The 16,468-nt window shown below is 38.9% G+C and overlaps 2 protein-coding genes across 2 annotated transcripts in view; both read left to right on the top strand.

Annotated features, from left to right (window-relative positions):
• Positions 1 to 2,301: 2,301 nt before the first annotated feature.
• On the top strand, positions 2,302 to 4,932 carry nkx3-2 (NK3 homeobox 2). Its single transcript, XM_059346651.1, has 2 exons — positions 2,302 to 2,796; positions 3,469 to 4,932. Exons 1-2 carry the CDS (start codon positions 2,421 to 2,423, stop codon positions 3,891 to 3,893), a joined length of 801 nt encoding a protein of 266 aa, XP_059202634.1. The 5' UTR covers positions 2,302 to 2,420; the 3' UTR covers positions 3,894 to 4,932.
• A 6,721-nt stretch (positions 4,933 to 11,653) lies between these two features.
• rab28 (RAB28, member RAS oncogene family) overlaps positions 11,654 to 16,468 on the top strand; it is a 31,891-nt gene continuing 27,076 nt past the window's right edge. Inside the window, exon 1 of the mRNA XM_059346886.1 lies at positions 11,654 to 11,994. Within this exon, the coding sequence (XP_059202869.1) occupies positions 11,920 to 11,994 (75 nt within the window). The 5' untranslated portion in view covers positions 11,654 to 11,919. The remainder of the gene's footprint in view (positions 11,995 to 16,468) is intronic.

Below are 16,468 nucleotides of genomic sequence, written 5' to 3'. Positions count from 1 at the left end.
CTTATTATATTAACATATATAAAGACTCAGTCTGCTGCTTATTATTATATTAACATATATAAAGACTCAGTCTGCTGCTTATTATATTAACATTTATAAAGACTCAGTCTGCTGCTTATTATATTAACATTTATAAAGACTCAGTCTGCTGCTTATTATATTAACATATATAAAGACTCAGTCTGCTGCTTATTATATTAACATATATAAAGACTTTGGACTGATGGAAATTAAAATGTGCAAAAAAATAAAAAACAAAAATCACTTTGACTGTTTTCAGCAGCTGATCTGCAGACCTCGTTCATTTTCTTTAGTTTTCGATTTTACACATTTTTTTCTCTTCATCTGAAACAATTATAGTTTTAAAAAAACAAGCAGGAGTAAAATCATTATTGTTATAATACTAATTATACGTATTATTGGGTATATTGTCATAATTATTTTATTTTAATTATGTTGTTAATTAATGAATGCGTTGTTTTATTAAACACTTATCAATACAGAAGTCATCACTTTAATTCATATTATTATTTACAAACTAACAGTTTGATTAATTTAATAATTCAACTTATCAATTCATCTTTAATTCATACTTTAAAAAATACATTAAATCATAAACAGTCTGCAGGTTTAAGGGTTATTAATTAAAGATGATTAAATTAATGAAAACTGGGGAAGGAGATTGAACAACACAACAACTAATTATGAGGAATATAAAAAAATAAAAGTGCATTAGTCTCCCGGAGATAATATAAAGATATGGACGCGCTTAAAGCCTCGCCTCGTGTTAAAAAGACAAAAACCAACTGGTTTTAATTTAATAATCTTATTATCTCCTCTGATGCGTTTAGCGAGCAGCTTTTTAAAGTTATTTTCCTAAATATAATGTTAACAAGCTATTGAACTGTTAGAAGAGGGAAAACATCTGCAGACTGGCTCAGAGGTCACGATCTGGATCTGCACGATCTGGATCTCAGCGACAGATGTTTTAAACCCGAGACAGAGCGCTTCATATTTACTAAAAATGCCTAAAAATAGTTAATAATTCTCATGTTTGCAATTTCAATGAAGTTTAGAGATACATAGTAAACCGAGGTAAAGGAAAACAAACAAGAGTTTCTTTTAAAAAGCAAAAAAAAGGTCTGAGAATTAATTCTTATGTACTAATATTTTTTATGGTGTCAAATATTCTCATTATAGAAAGAGATCATTTCAGTTGTTTCATGTGTTTACATTTTTTTTCCAGAAATACAAATGAATGTTATGGGACGCTGCACAGACTTCATGCTGCTCAAACTTTATTAAAAGTATTAAAAGTATTAAAAGTATCCTGAATCATTATCAGGTTTGGTTTTACATCAGAACTCAAAAGGAGGTCAAGTTAATATTATTTTAACGGATCTTCATATGAAGCAATAATCTGAGGCCTACCTGGCCATGGCGGTCCCTGCAGCAGGCTGACAAACAAGAGACAAAAAACGACTTTAAATGACTTTAACGGTTTAATAATAAATAGTAAACAGAGAAAACCGATAAAAAACCGACAGGCGTTCCGCAAAATGTAACCAAAGAAAGAACCGTGACATTACGCAGCGGACTCCCAGCAGATTGGTTTGGATGATGAAGGGTTAAATTAAAAAAAGATGACATATCCTGCAATTTATTGTCCTGGTGGTGCATTCAAGGGATGCAAGGAAAATGGGAGACACACCTTTTCTTGTTTTGTTTTCGACTCGTTTTGCTGCTAAAACTTGTTTTCTTGTGATTCTTGACTTTTATCACGAGATTTCCTTTTAGTGACGCAACAAACTTTAAATAATAGCAGCAGAACATTCTGCACTGCACTTAGATTCATCTTAAATCATGAATCAACTGAATATTGAATGATTTCAGGCCATGCAGAGGTTCAGGCTGCTCTCCTGTTCTGGAGGAACTTCCAGGTGAAATAGTTTTTGCGGCTACAACCTGCGCGTCATTCAGCCTCAGTGAAAAACTTGGACCAAACTTTTCTTTGACTTTTTTCCCACCCGGTTGAAAGCAGCATGACGTAGTTTACAGTGACCAATCGCGGAGCGGCTTTCCTCCTCTGCGGGCCAATAGGAGGCCACGAACCGTGGCTGTCAGTCACAGGTGAGGGTGGATGGTGAAAGAAGGGTGTGAAAAGGGCCGGAGCGCGCAGCGAGCCCGGGCTGAAGGCAGAGCGGCGCGGAGGAGCAGCATCGAGCTCGCGGATGTAGCAGAAAGTTTCACGGCTTGTCCCGCGGGGATGCGACCACAGCAGGACCAGGAGAGGAGGGAACCGGTCCAGCTGCAGCAGATCCACGGAGGAAGAAGAACAACATGGTGATGAAGTGATCAAGTTCCTCCTGGTTATTTCATCAACTCAAAGAACGCAGCAGATTTCGCTTCTTTTTTTGAAAATGGCCGTTCGTGGCAACTCGCTGATGCCTTTCTCGATCCAAGCGATCCTCAACAAGAAGGAGGACAGCCGACACTTGCCGGATCTGGACATGTGCTTCTCCAAGACGGCGTGCTGGAAAATATTTGGGGAGATGAACGGCGGGTCCCGGAGGGATGATGGGGGGGCTTGTGAGCCTGCGGACCAGAAGAACTACGACTCGGACTCGGGACTCAGCGACGACAACGACAGCAACAAGCCTGCGGCCGTGTGTAAGTCCGAGAAGGACGGAGACGCTGCGTCCGATGTCCCGGAGGAAAGTCTGCAGGAGGAGACGGACCAGGAGTCTCCAGCCGCCGAGAACCTGAAGAGCGACAGCGAGCCCAGTAACGCTGCGGGTGAGTCAACACACTGTTAAAAAACTACTCAGTGATTCTTTAATCTTTAAACGGATAAACCAAGAGCACAATAACATTTTATTAGTGCAGTTTATATTTAATGCTGCTGCAGCAGCAGAGTGCTGGTGGTGTTACTGAGACTTGAGGCCTGTTAAATCTCTCCACCCTCCAACTTTACGCACAAACTGTCCTAGTTTTACGCGTCTGATTATTATTTGGATTCAGAGTCAAACTTTGTCCCTGTAGTATTAATTGTTATGGATTTATTGAAGACATCAGGGCTTTTGGGTTATTTATTCTGCACTGGCACTTTTTAATAAATAAAAAAAAAAACAGTTAATTGAAGGATATTTTTAGGAAATAACCTCCAACTCGTAGGAAATAAAGATAGTTGTAAAGTTTCGGCCTGAATGAAAACGTTGATCAGACATTTTCCACTTTGTGTATTAATGTACAGCAGCCAGAGACCTTTGATAAATCACTCAGCTCATTTAAACACCAAGTGTTTAAATGCTTCTATCAATGTGGATGATTCTCTTTTTGTTAGAATGACTCATTCCTAAAACTCGCACCAATCTCACCTGAAACCAGCACGTGTGGTCCAGCTGCAGTAGAATAACAAACAGATCCAGGAACTCACTTGCATGTGGCCTCTGCGTGTCCCCCCTCCAGACTCCTGCACCCTGGACGAGAAGAGTCCGGACCAGCCCAAGCAGCGGAAGAAGCGCTCCAGGGCCGCTTTCTCTCACGCGCAGGTCTTCGAGCTGGAGCGGCGCTTTAACCACCAGCGGTACCTGTCCGGGCCGGAGCGGGCCGACCTGGCGGCCTCCCTCAAGCTCACAGAGACTCAGGTCAAGATCTGGTTCCAGAACCGGCGCTACAAGACGAAACGTCGCCAAATGGCCGCAGATCTGATGGCGTCCACTCCTGCAGCCAAGAAGGTGGCGGTGAAGGTTCTGGTGCGGGACGACCAGAGACAGTACGGGCCCGGAGAGATCCTGCGGCCCCCGCTGCTGTCCCTGCAGCCCTCCTACTACTACCCCTACGCCTACTGCCTCCCGGCCTGGACGCTCTCCGCCTGTGCGGGGAACCAGTGAGACCTCCGAGACTCTATTTATTCTTTTTGGAAATCAAACTATGACTTCTTCTCTGACATGAGGATAAATCCTGAGGGGGACGAGTCGTCCAGACCAGAGACCCCCAAACTTTGTCCTCAAACACTTTCATTTACTGGGTCTGACACGAGGAGCCCGCTGAAGAAGACTTTTCTTCAGATTTAGGGTTTAAATCATAGTGTGTGACCTGACCCGGGAGATGGACTCCCTCAGTAACTGTTAACCTCTGAGGAGATAATAATAACTCTCATAATAACATTAAAGTATTCCTCTCTTTGCTCGGGAGCCCTCCAGGACCTCTGAAGCCCCCGGACCCCAGTCCGGGACCCGGCGGCCTGAACCAGACTGAACATGTCCCCTTATGTCGGTTAATAACGCCTTCCTACCTCTGCAGTGATTGGAAATAGGCTGATTCCATTGACTTTCATATAAACTGTTACAGGTTGTGTTTTTTCTTTTGTTGCTGTGTTTGTAAAGGTAAGATGATATTTCAGCACTTTGAGCTATAACATACGTTACATGACGTCAATGTAAAATACATGATAGTGGGCAGACTGGGCAGACTGGGAGGACTGGGAGGACTGGCCTGGAAGAGGAAGCATGCAGGCTAGAACAGAACAGAGCGACTTCTAATGAAATGTACATGTGTTATTGTGTTCAATGACTGTTTAGATCGAAAAAAAACATTAAAACATATCAGGCATTACTTTCATTTGGATGATATTTTATTTAAATGTTTGAACGAGTGTATTATTGAGACAGATGCGTTTTTATTACCACAAATTATCGGAAATAACAAAAAAATTACTAATAAAAATGCACTTGTATATAAACTCATTAATTTGAAAACTCAACGAGTGGAGGAAAAACAACTAAATTACACATTCCTTTTATTTAGAGCCTAAAATTACTACAACCTGTTCTTTTTTTATTTTTATTTTTTACAAACCTCGTTTTCTTGTACAAACGGATACAAACATGTTTTTGTGCTCTTCTGAGCAAAAGGCATCTTAAGGATTAAATAAATAAAATGGTAAAATGTGAAATTGCTCATATGCTTCTTTAATTACCATATTTTCAGAGTTTATTCAGAGATATTTCAGAGTTTGCTATCGGACAGTTTTTTTGTGTTTTGGGAGCAAATTACAGTCCATAAAAAGCGTTTATTCATCATCTTTTTGTGCGTTTTCGCGGGTAAAACGATCTCTTTTATGATCAAAACTTCAGCTTGTTCTCCATAAAGTATCCCTGTAGATAGATAGATGACATCTATAGGGCCAGCATGTCTTCTCCCCAAACACACCTGTCAACCATGATAAATAGGTGTGTGAGGCCGGACAGGGCGGACTGACAGCTACCTTTAGGGCTCCATGTCATCACAGGAGAGCAGAGTTCCGGGTTAAGGAGGACCATGTCACTGAAGTTAAACCAGAGAAGAAGAGCTGCGACAATAGAAACATCTCTCCGCTTCTATTTCTACTCTCAGGCCTAATAGCGGACTGAAGTATTGCGGGAGTATAATCTAACAGGCTGATGTTAAGTCGGGTCACAGGGAGCTGCTGCTCTCCTCATCCATCTCTGGTAGAACACCTGAACATCCATCTCTGGTCTTATAACACCTGAACATCCATCTCTGGGCTTATAACACCTGAACATCCATCTCTGGTCTTATAACACCTGAACATCCATCTCTGGTCTTATAACACCTGAACATCCATCTCTGGTCTTATAACACCTGAACATCCATCTCTGGTCTTATAACACCTGAACATCCATCTCCGGTCTTATAACACCTGAACATCCATCTCTGGTCTTAGAACACCTGAACATCCATCTCTGGTCTTATAACACCTGCAGCCCGACATGCTGCAGAGAGAGAGAGACTGTTCATGTGTGAGCTGAGAGGAATAAAGGAGACAAATGTCCGAGATTGATCCTATAATCTGATGCATGAATCATAAAAACAGTCACATTAACAGCAATGCGTAAAGACGCAGCTATAGACCCCAACAGCCGGTTCCTGCAGCTCCTTTAACCCTATATATGAGTAAAACAGTCCTCGTGGCGCCTATAAGTCCTAAATCTGATCTCGTTGATGCAGGTATGAGCCACCAGAGGCCATCTCCACCTGTGAGCTGGAGGACAGAGAGACAGAGTGGACCAGCTTCCTCTCTACCAGCATGAGCAGATATCTGATATCAGGAACATTTCTGCTGCTTTCTTTCAACCTGCGACCGTTGAAATGCAAACACCCCCATCACACCATCACAGCCCCGTTATTTCTTTTTCTCTCATTATTTACGTGTAGTGCGTGCGGAATATAGTTATTGTATTATATAAATTAGGCTGTGAGTGTTAATCATGCTGACTGAGTTAAAATGAAAACAACACTAGAATATTAATTTGATTGGAAATGTGTTATGTCTATTTATTCCATTACGCATGTTAAGGAAGTTTACGCATACAGATATTATTTTTGCGCAGATTATTCAAGTGAAAAAAAAAAATATTTTTTAAGTTATTATTTATTTTTGGGGGAGAGAAGCGTGAAGTTTTGGTATTTTCTCTGGAGTTGCCGTTGATTAAATTCTGATTTTCAACATAACTTTAGTTCGTCGCCGCTCCACATCTTGACATGATTTCTTGTTATTTGATTTTTGTTTTGGTGGAATAACAGCCGAGCTCTTCCTCTCTGGCCTCCACATGTGTTGCTCCTCTTCTCTAATTATTCACACCTGCAGAGATCTGAACACTAGTTATTGATGAGAGAAAAGTGGCATTTAATAGAATTATTAGTGAATCAGAGCTGAGCCGCTGCTTACTGCCTCCTTTTACTCAATGGGACACAAAACAAAACCCGAATGTCTTTAAATGTCTTTATGATAAAGATTTACTGCGGAAAATGTTATATGACAAAATTCAACAGAATAGTCAGAATACTGTTGATTATAATAACCTTTGTTAAAACATCGTTGTATTTATTTTATTGATACAATCCTCCTTTTTTCCCCAGATTCAAACTAACAAAATCATCCGAGGATGAAAATTCAAGAAGCAAGTGAAACGATCTCACATCGAGCTGGTTGTTTCTATTTGTTAGCTCTAAATAAATGCAATATTTATTAACGTTAAGATGATTTATTTAAGAAGCCTTAATCATTAATATAATATTTCTCTCTTTAGATCATATCATCTGTAGGCCTTATTATTAAAGTTTAATCAACCTGATCGTTCCTTATAAACAATAAAACAAATAAAATAAAAACATTTAAAGTTATAAAATAGAAACAAAAAGATATTAATAACCCCGATTTCATAACAGTTGTAAAACATAACGCTGTAAAAAAAAACTGCTACAGCAACAGAATGCAACGATATGCAGATAATTTTCCACCTAAATTCAATTAAATACAGAAAGACATGTAATGCTCTAACTGATGAACTTTGCTCATTTCTGAAATTGATGCATTGTGTTTTTATTTAGCTGATACGTTATCTGCGTATATACGTATCTGAGGAACCGGGATGGTAAAAATGTGTAAAATTTACCCTCGTTGGTTTTCATGCGTTTGAACAATTCTGTTTATTTGTTCCCGCTGTTTAAATATCTCCTGAGTCCTTTCTGCTCTTTATGCTCTTTCTGCTCTTTATGTTTATAGTCCTTTATGTTCTTTATGTAACTAAGGATCAATGCAACGTGCAGAACCCGAACATGTCAATAGAAAATCTCAGTTTAATGACATCAGTGGCATTATCTCAAATATTGATCATTTTACCAAAAGAATTATGATGAAATATTATTTTTCTATTTTTCAAGTGTGGTGCGTTTTCGGTGAAAAACAGCCCATATCATAAAACCCGTTATCATAATTATCATAATAAGGTAAAAGCTGCGGCACTTCCCTGCTTTATTAATTTATGTTCTAATGTTCTAATCTTTGCTGCAGGATCAGAGACTTTCTCCATTTAGCTTTCACTAAACAAGAGAAATAAGAAATAATAATAATCACTGACGGACTCTCCGGCGGTTCTCTGCCTGAAGCCTCTTTTAAAAAACTATTCGTCTTCATTTCCCTCTGAAGCCTTCAGTCCCTCTGAAGCCTTCAGTCCCTCTGAAGCCTTCAGTCCCTCTGAAGCCTTCAGTCCCTCTGAAGCCTTCAGTCCCTCTGAAGCCTTCAGTCCGGGCTCGGGGTCCTGCCATCACACCCTCATGGTGGACTCACTCACCTGTCACTCACCTGTCAGTCTCTGTCACCTGTTGAGAGTGGCCCAGGTGCAACTCCCTCATGCTGCAGGACCTCCTGCTTCCTGCAGGTCCGTGACTGTAAAACACTGACTGCAGCTCATATTTTACAGAAATATCACAAAACAAATAATTAAGATGAAAATTAATGACAAAACACACATTTTCAAAGACTCTGACTGAGTGGACTTTGTGGCATTTGAAGTGGTTTAAATGTATTTTTGTCCGTGCAGAAAAAAAGATCTTTAGCTGCAGCTCACACAGCTGATATATTGATATAGTGATATATTCTTATGTAAATCCCTTTGTATTATATGCATGGTGAAATATAGCATCTAATCTCTGCTGTGACACGTTTATGGTGAATGAGACTATAAGTAGGAAAGTGTTCAAGGACAGTGACACAAATATTTAATTACTTTCCCCCTACATTTCATTGATTTTTAGAATTATATATTATTTTTTAATATTTTTAATATTTTAACTGTTTTTGGTGCAAAGCATTTATCATATAAATTGTCTGGACTCCAAACTAAAATGATAATAAATAATGATAATAAAATAAGTACACTTTCTGTTTGGCAACAGTTCATGTAGAAACTAATGAAACTTTGAATCAAAGTCCGTACTACATGTTGTTCATGTTTATATTAAGCATTAACTAATTGGGAAAATATTACAAAAAAGGAGCAAAATGACACAAAATAATTGTAGGAAAATGTTTTGTTTTGTCATTTTGTCCAAGGATGGAGTTCAGTTAGCCAATAATAGTCCTGTTGGTTTGGTGAATGCATCAGTGTGTCATCTGTCAGCTGGTAGACCTGCGTCTACTGGGAGACTGGTCCTCTATACTGGGAGACTGGTCCTCTATACTGGGAGACTGGTCCTCTATACTGGGAGACTGGTCGTCTATACTGGGAGACTGGTCGTCTCTACTGGGAGACTGGTCCTCTATACTGGGAGACTGGTGGTCTATACTGGGAGACTGGTGGTCTATACTGGGAGACTGGTGGTCTATACTGGGAGACTGGTCGTCTCTACTGGGAGACTGGTCGTCTATACTGGGAGACTGGTCGTCTCTACTGGGAGACTGGTCGTCTCTACTGGGAGACTGGTCGTCTATACTGGGAGACTGGTCGTCTCTACTGGGAGACTGGTCGTCTCTACTGGGAGACTGGTCGTCTATACTGGGAGACTGGTCGTCTATACTGGGAGACTGGTCGTCTCTACTGGGAGACTGGTCGTCTATACTGGGAGACTGGTCGTCTCTACTGGGAGACTGGTCGTCTATACTGGGAGACTGGTCGTCTATACTGGGAGACTGGTCGTCTACTGGTTCACTCTGAGCTCTGCACTGGAAACATGACATGTGTCATTAAGGTCTGACTGGAGATCCTCATGAAGAACCTTTGAATCTTGATTAACACGCAGAGTCTATAATGATTTCAGGGTCAATATAAAGTTGGTTTTAAGTGTTTGTTGGACGTCTTGAGGCTTCAGATCTGAGTTTTCATTCAGGTGAACTGAAATCATCAGAATGTTTTTGTGGGATGAAAGACGTGATGACGACTTAAAGACATAAAGACATAAAGACATAAAGCATAATGTCTGGTGGTGCAACTACATTATATAACAATGTACATTATACATTTTTACTACCTAGTCAACAATATCCTAATAAATGAATTAAAAATCTGCTATACTGTATACTATTAATATTGTAATAATATTTATTAAATTGATTTATATCTATTTAATTATTTTTTGTGTAAGAACTGTATTACGACTAAAGTATATAAAAAATAAATATAATGTACTTACCATATTATGTACATGTTTGAATACAGGGACATTCTATGTAAGAGGGAAAGATTATTTATTTATTTAGAAATGTTATTTAAAATCTTAAATAAGACATACGTTGGCCTACTGGAAGTATTTAGATCTTTTTAAAAAAAGTAAAAATATAACTGCAACACTAGCTAATGAAACTGCACTACATTTTTATTTACATTTATATAGCCTAATAAGATACACCTTTATTAATCCGCAGCAGGGATATTCAGTTGCAGCAGTATAAGGACATAAATAAAAATAGATAACTGCAAAAATAAATAATAATAGATAGATATGCTAAGAACAGAATAAAAAAAGAAACCTTAAATTGGAGCCAAAATGACATGGTAATGTGACCATTGTGTGATTCATAGCAGCCTATTATTTATCATTTATGATTATTATTTATAAATTATTGGATTATTATTATTGGGTCAATTACTGATGCACGCTTGTCGAAGCACTTTAATGTGGTCGAGGTGGAGCTTTTAATGGCTTGATAGGCAGTTTATTGTACGGTAATAGATCATATTTAGCAAAATTATCATTGTTTATTATTGTTTTGTGTTCAGCCGCTGGACAGTCAAAGCAACGAGGCCTGCAGCTGCCAGAAAGTGGATTTGAATGAAAAAGTTCCTGTTGAGTGGAGCTGAAGTGTCAGAAAGCACCTAAAACTGTACTTAATAGTAAACTTTGGTAAATATTTTTTTCTTAACTCTTTGTTATGGTCAGATGATACAAAAGCCAGATTTGTTAAAAAAAATGGCTTCAGATTAAACCCATTCATTTTCAAAAAGTGGATTTGTGAATAAAAGAAAACATTTATATTTTATATCTGTTAAAGTATTAGTAGTTAGTATTGTCTGGTAATAACGTTAGATCATATTTAGCAAGATGATTACGTTTTGTCTGAAAATTAAAAGCCACTAGGCCTGCAGCTGTCAAAGAAGAAGTGGATTTTCCTGTAAAACACAGTGGAGTAGAAGAATAAAGTACAGAATATAGAAATACTCAAGCAAAGTACCTCAAACTGTACTTAAATTCAGCTTCCCTCTAAAGTTTTGGCTTTTCCACAAGTTTCCAAGTGTAGTAACTACTTATAGACTACTTATAGATAGAGATTTTTCTAATTTGTGTGCGTTTCAGCATTTTTAATGCAATCTTTTGTGTTTACTGTTTTTGTGTGATTTTTGTGTATTTTTTGTGTGTTTTTATCTGTGTTTTTAAAAAATGTTTTAATTTTTTTGTGTGTTTCTTGTGTGTTTTTATGTATGTTTTTGTGTCTTTTTTATTTTTATTTTTTTATTTTCTGTAATTTTGTGGGGGGTTTTTTGTTTCTAAATGTTGATCCAGTAAGTCAAACATAATAATGAGGTGAGGTTGAGCTGATAGCAGCATGTCAGGGTAATCATTATTTAAGTTGCATAAACAGGATGAAAAAGAGTCAAAAAACAACAAAATAGCCTCAAACTCCAAAGGGTTAATATATAATAATATAATATATGACCGTTTTCTGTTATTTCTGGTGTTTTATATGCGCACTTTGACCCTTGTTACCACGGCAACAGCAACGCGTCACACACAGGACGCAACCACCGCGCGGGGGCCGGCTGTTCGGCTCTGGGTCCGTTTACCGTAAAGACAAAAAGCTTTATGGCGATATTAAAATACTGACAGAGTTAAAGTGTCCTCCGGTTCGCTCCCCGGTAGCGGTCTCCTCCCGGTGCCGCGGAGGACCGAGCAGCTCGCGGCAGCAGCGCGTGAGAGAGAGAGTGGACGGCGCCAAGAAGAGCAGCCGTTAGAGTCAAAATGGCGTCTGGTTTCCCCCTCAACGGCCGTTTAATCCATCTGTGATTAGCTGATAACTCCACTCAGAGACCCAGGGCTGGTTCTGCTGGTTCCCGCTCATCACGCGCACCTTTAGGCGACATGTCGGACTCTGAGGAGGACAGCCAGGACCGGCAGCTGAAGGTAGTGGTGGTCGGAGACGGAGCCTGCGGGAAGGTAAGACTGAACAACAACATATACTAAACACAGTACATACACACTACACACTACATACACACTACACACACTACATACACACTACATACACACAACATACACACTACATACACACACAGCGCTACTGGAGGAAGACATAAAGTCACAGGCAGTGTTTAATGTCTGTTATAACGGCTATTACCGGTTATAACGGTTATGTAACGCTCTGTCAGTAACGATGTTTACGTTGCTCAGCCTGACGCTGCGTTGTCTTCACAGTCACCATGGCGACAGACGCTAATGTGGCTAAGCTAGCTATAGCTAGCTATAGTTAGCTATAGTTAGCTACAGTTAGCTATAGGCTAACAACATCCATTACAGTCACAGCAGAAACAGCACAATCAGGTTTATCAGGACCAGATTAACACTCTGCTGTTCCCTGGGCAACAGTATCACAGGGCCCATCATCACCACCCCACAATCACCATCATCTGGCAAAATACACAATAAATTACAGTAAAATACTCAATACATCCATAACTAACTGCCTTCAAGAGCATGTTCATGTACAGATGTGCAAACGCTCATAGAACTACAAATACACCACGATGTCCTCTTGTCAAGGCCACTCACTCACTATGGTGTACATAGATAATGATAATAATAATGATAATAATAATAATAATAATACATTTTATTTGGAAGGTGCCTTTCTTGGCACTCAAGGACACTGTACAAAAGATATAAAAAGATGTAAAGAGATCGGGAAGGAAGTTTCCTCAATTTCCACACAGAAATAAGTAAGCAACCACTTTCAAAGCATCTAATATTTATTTTCCAACACCTATTCCCAGCAGCACTAATGTATTGAATTGATGAAGGCATCACAGAGGAAGACAAGACACAAACAAACCAAGAATCTAGAATCAAGTAGCATTTTGGTCCTCATCTCATTCTAAACAGAAATCACCCTGAAATCACCTCAAAATTCATTTTTGAGCAGCGGCTCCGATGGACAGTTGAACATATAAGAGAGAGAGATAATCAGATATTTAGCTTGTACCCACTCTGCCCCGGGCCCTTTAGAGGTCGGGGCCCCGGGCCCTTTAGAGGACGGGGCCCCGGGCCCTTTAGAGGTCGGGGCCCCGGGCCCTTTAGAGGTCGGGGCCCCTGGGTAATATGGTTAATCCGGCCTTGAACATAATGCGATATAATCAACTAACACCTAAGTTTGTTCTCATCCTATATGAGAAATTAAAACGTTTAAGCTGTGTCTTTTGTTATAGACGTTTGGTTTAACAATGCACACAGTGGAAACAGTATTCAGATCCTTACTGAGTAAAAGTACTAATATTAATAACACACTGCAAAATTAGTCCTGCAGTCAAAACATACTTTAGTAAAAGTTCAAAAGTATCTGCATCAAAATGTACTTAAAGTATCAAGTTTTAGATTGTTTTATATAATCTAAATATATTATAATTTTATTTGTATGGATGCATTTATGTAAGCAGTGTTTTGCTTTTATAAAGATAAGGCTTATTATAACTACTTAATATACTGTTATGAGTTTTAAATTAAAATAGTGTTTAATCACTTTAAATTTATCATGTTTTTCATGTTAAATCTCGACCTGAAAAGCAAGTAAAGCTGTCAGATAAATGTAGTGGAGTAGAAGTATAAAGTTACATAAAATGGAAATACCCAAGTTCAGTTTTGAGGTATGTGTACTTTTGTTAAGTACTTGAGTACATTGACTTAGTTACATTCCACCTCTAACAAAATGAAATATCTCAACTCTAATGCACCTATGATTCCACTAAACAGTCACTAGTTTAGTGCTTATGGATGTCGGAGGGGTAAAAAGGACATTATTTCCCTCTAGATGTAATAGATACAAGGTTTAAGGTATAAAGGCATAAAATGGAAATATTCATGTGTAAGTACTTCAAAATTGTACTCGAGTACAGCATGTGACTAAATGTACTTAGCTATATTACACCACTGCTACAACATCAGTTTTTTATTTCTCTGATATATTTTAAAAAGTAAACATAGGAGTAATTAGACAGACTTAGTCAAATGATCAGATTTAAATGGGATGTTGTTGTGATGTCAGAATCGTTTGCAGTCAGAAACATGTGACAGTAGTTAAAAATAGGCAGCAAACCTAGAATTATTCTCTTTTTTTGTCTAACTTTCCATTTACTGTAGTTAAGTAGCTATTTTCTTAAAGATGAAGGAATGTAACAAAATTAGCAAACCTTTTGCAACCAATGTTAATTCTAAGAAGATCAAACAATGAAAATGAAGAAAGGTCTGACATTGATACATCATGACACCATAAAGATTTGTGTTTTTTCTGAAGTTGATCCGGCTGGAGATGTGTGCGTCCCAGTGGATCTTTGGATGGTTTAATTATTGACAGGAAGGACAGAACTGTGAGCAACTACAGAAATGTTTTAAACCTAAATGCTAGATTATGAACATGGAAGAATAATGGTTCTTAAATGGTACTAAGGACAGAAAATGGCTCAGTATTAACCACGCAGTGTAATGACGGCATCGTAAGGCAGAGATAAATGTTAGGATTAATAGCCCATCAAATGATGTTTCAGAGATAGCATTATAGATTTAAAGCTGACACAGATCTGTTGTTGTAAACCAGTTAAGTCTACCATAATCCACTCGGCATGTGCTACTGAACGAGTTGTAGACTACGTGGAGCTTTATTTTATAGTGTCTAAGAACAAAAGCTTACGCTGTGAAGAAATTACATATTGTTGCTTTGTTAGGATTTTATATAAAATATAAAACTAAATCGTCAAAAGGGGCCTAGTTAAAGTCCAACTATATTTACCACCAATGTGTAGCCTGCTTTAGACATTAAGACACTTAAAATAAATAGACAGTGAGGTAAGCTTGGAGGAAAACACATAAACACTTAAATTTTACCTTTTAAATTATTTGTGTAAATAAAATGCTTCTTTTACTTGTTTGAATAGAAAGTATAGATTACATTTTCATAGTGCATATGCTTAGGGGCTGCAGCTGCTGCAGTGAACTGAGTTTAAAGCGCTGCACTGTACAGTTTTACACACAGGATGACAGTTTGTGAGCCCGGCTCCTGCAGCTGGTTGTTTTCCATCAGTACACCTCTCTTCTCCTGGCCACGGACCCCGTATGCATCTGGCTCTAGTGAGGCCCCATTTAAGAAAATGATGTCTGGACAGCTCATAAGAGAAATGTGTCTGTTTTCTCATTTGATAGAATAAAATAACAAGGGGTCACGTATCAGGACTGAATAAACCTTTTGTCAGTGCAACAACTCTTAAATTCAGGATCCTTTCAAAACTACTGGACTGAATCATTCAGTGTGTTGATATTGTATAAAGACAGATTAAAAAGGCCTAACTTCATCCACAACAGTGGAACATTTTCCTCATCACATCAAACATTCATCAGCAGCAAAGCGAGGAGGTTGTCATGACAGTTCAGCACGTCGTTCTTCTTCACTGCATCTTGAATCTCGGAGTGAATGAGTGTGAATGTGATGCAGCTACACATCCCCTTCTCCTTACTAATCTCTCCTTCCTCTGGGAGAAAGAAAATGAATGTAGCAGTAATGGTGAGACCCGATGAGAAAAATGAATGTTCTCATTCTGAAGAGTGGACATTTTCTTTTGGGGGAGGGTGTGTGTGCAGAGAACACACACAACTCAGTTCCCAGTAGATACGCTACATTAATAACCCTGCTCACGCTGCTGCCAGGTGTCAGCTCGTCACTGTCTCAATGACTTACCTGCTTGTCTGTTCTGGGCAGAAAACAGGAGCCCTGCCCCCCATTTTGAGTAGGCACCACTGACTGACATCTTGAATGCCGTTTCCCCCCTTATTAATGTCAATTTGCTGAGCAAATTGCAATCGGATCAGTTTTTCTTGGACAGCAGTTTCGGTGGTATTTTCACTTGTGGTTGGTTGTCCATTCAGAAATACAGGGAGATGTGGGAAGGCTTGTCCACCTGAGCAAGATGTTTTTAAAATACTGAGTCTCACATGTAGCCAGGCTCGTAAGGTGCTGGCCTAACCTACACACAGGACTATTTTTCAACCTGAGTTAGAGGTTTTTCTGAATATTTGCCCTGTAAAAAGAGCTTTAGGTGCCGGTCCTGCACATGAATGAAAGCTGCTTTCTGGTAATGTTACTTAAAGTCAAACTCTTCATCAGAATACCAACATTTATATCTGTCTTAACTGTTTAAGGAGAATAAAGAGCCAGTTTTGATGTGATGCTGCAAAAATGCACTGCATCTCTCATCTGAGTTGCATCACATGGACGTAGTCAGCCTGCCATATTTTTTTCCCTCTCTCCCAGTTTCTTGTTTCAGTAGAACTTCCCCCATTTCCCGGCATTGGTATCATTGGTGACCCTGTGCTGTTCTCTGTTGGAGTGTCAGGATTACGCCAGCTTTTACATTCGCTGGTTAGTTCCAAT

This window comes from Centropristis striata, chromosome 12 (genome assembly GCF_030273125.1).
Source record: "Centropristis striata isolate RG_2023a ecotype Rhode Island chromosome 12, C.striata_1.0, whole genome shotgun sequence".
NCBI lineage: Eukaryota > Metazoa > Chordata > Actinopteri > Perciformes > Serranidae > Centropristis > Centropristis striata.
Note: the sequence above shows the minus strand (reverse complement) of the source record. Positions and strands in the feature narration are given on the sequence as shown.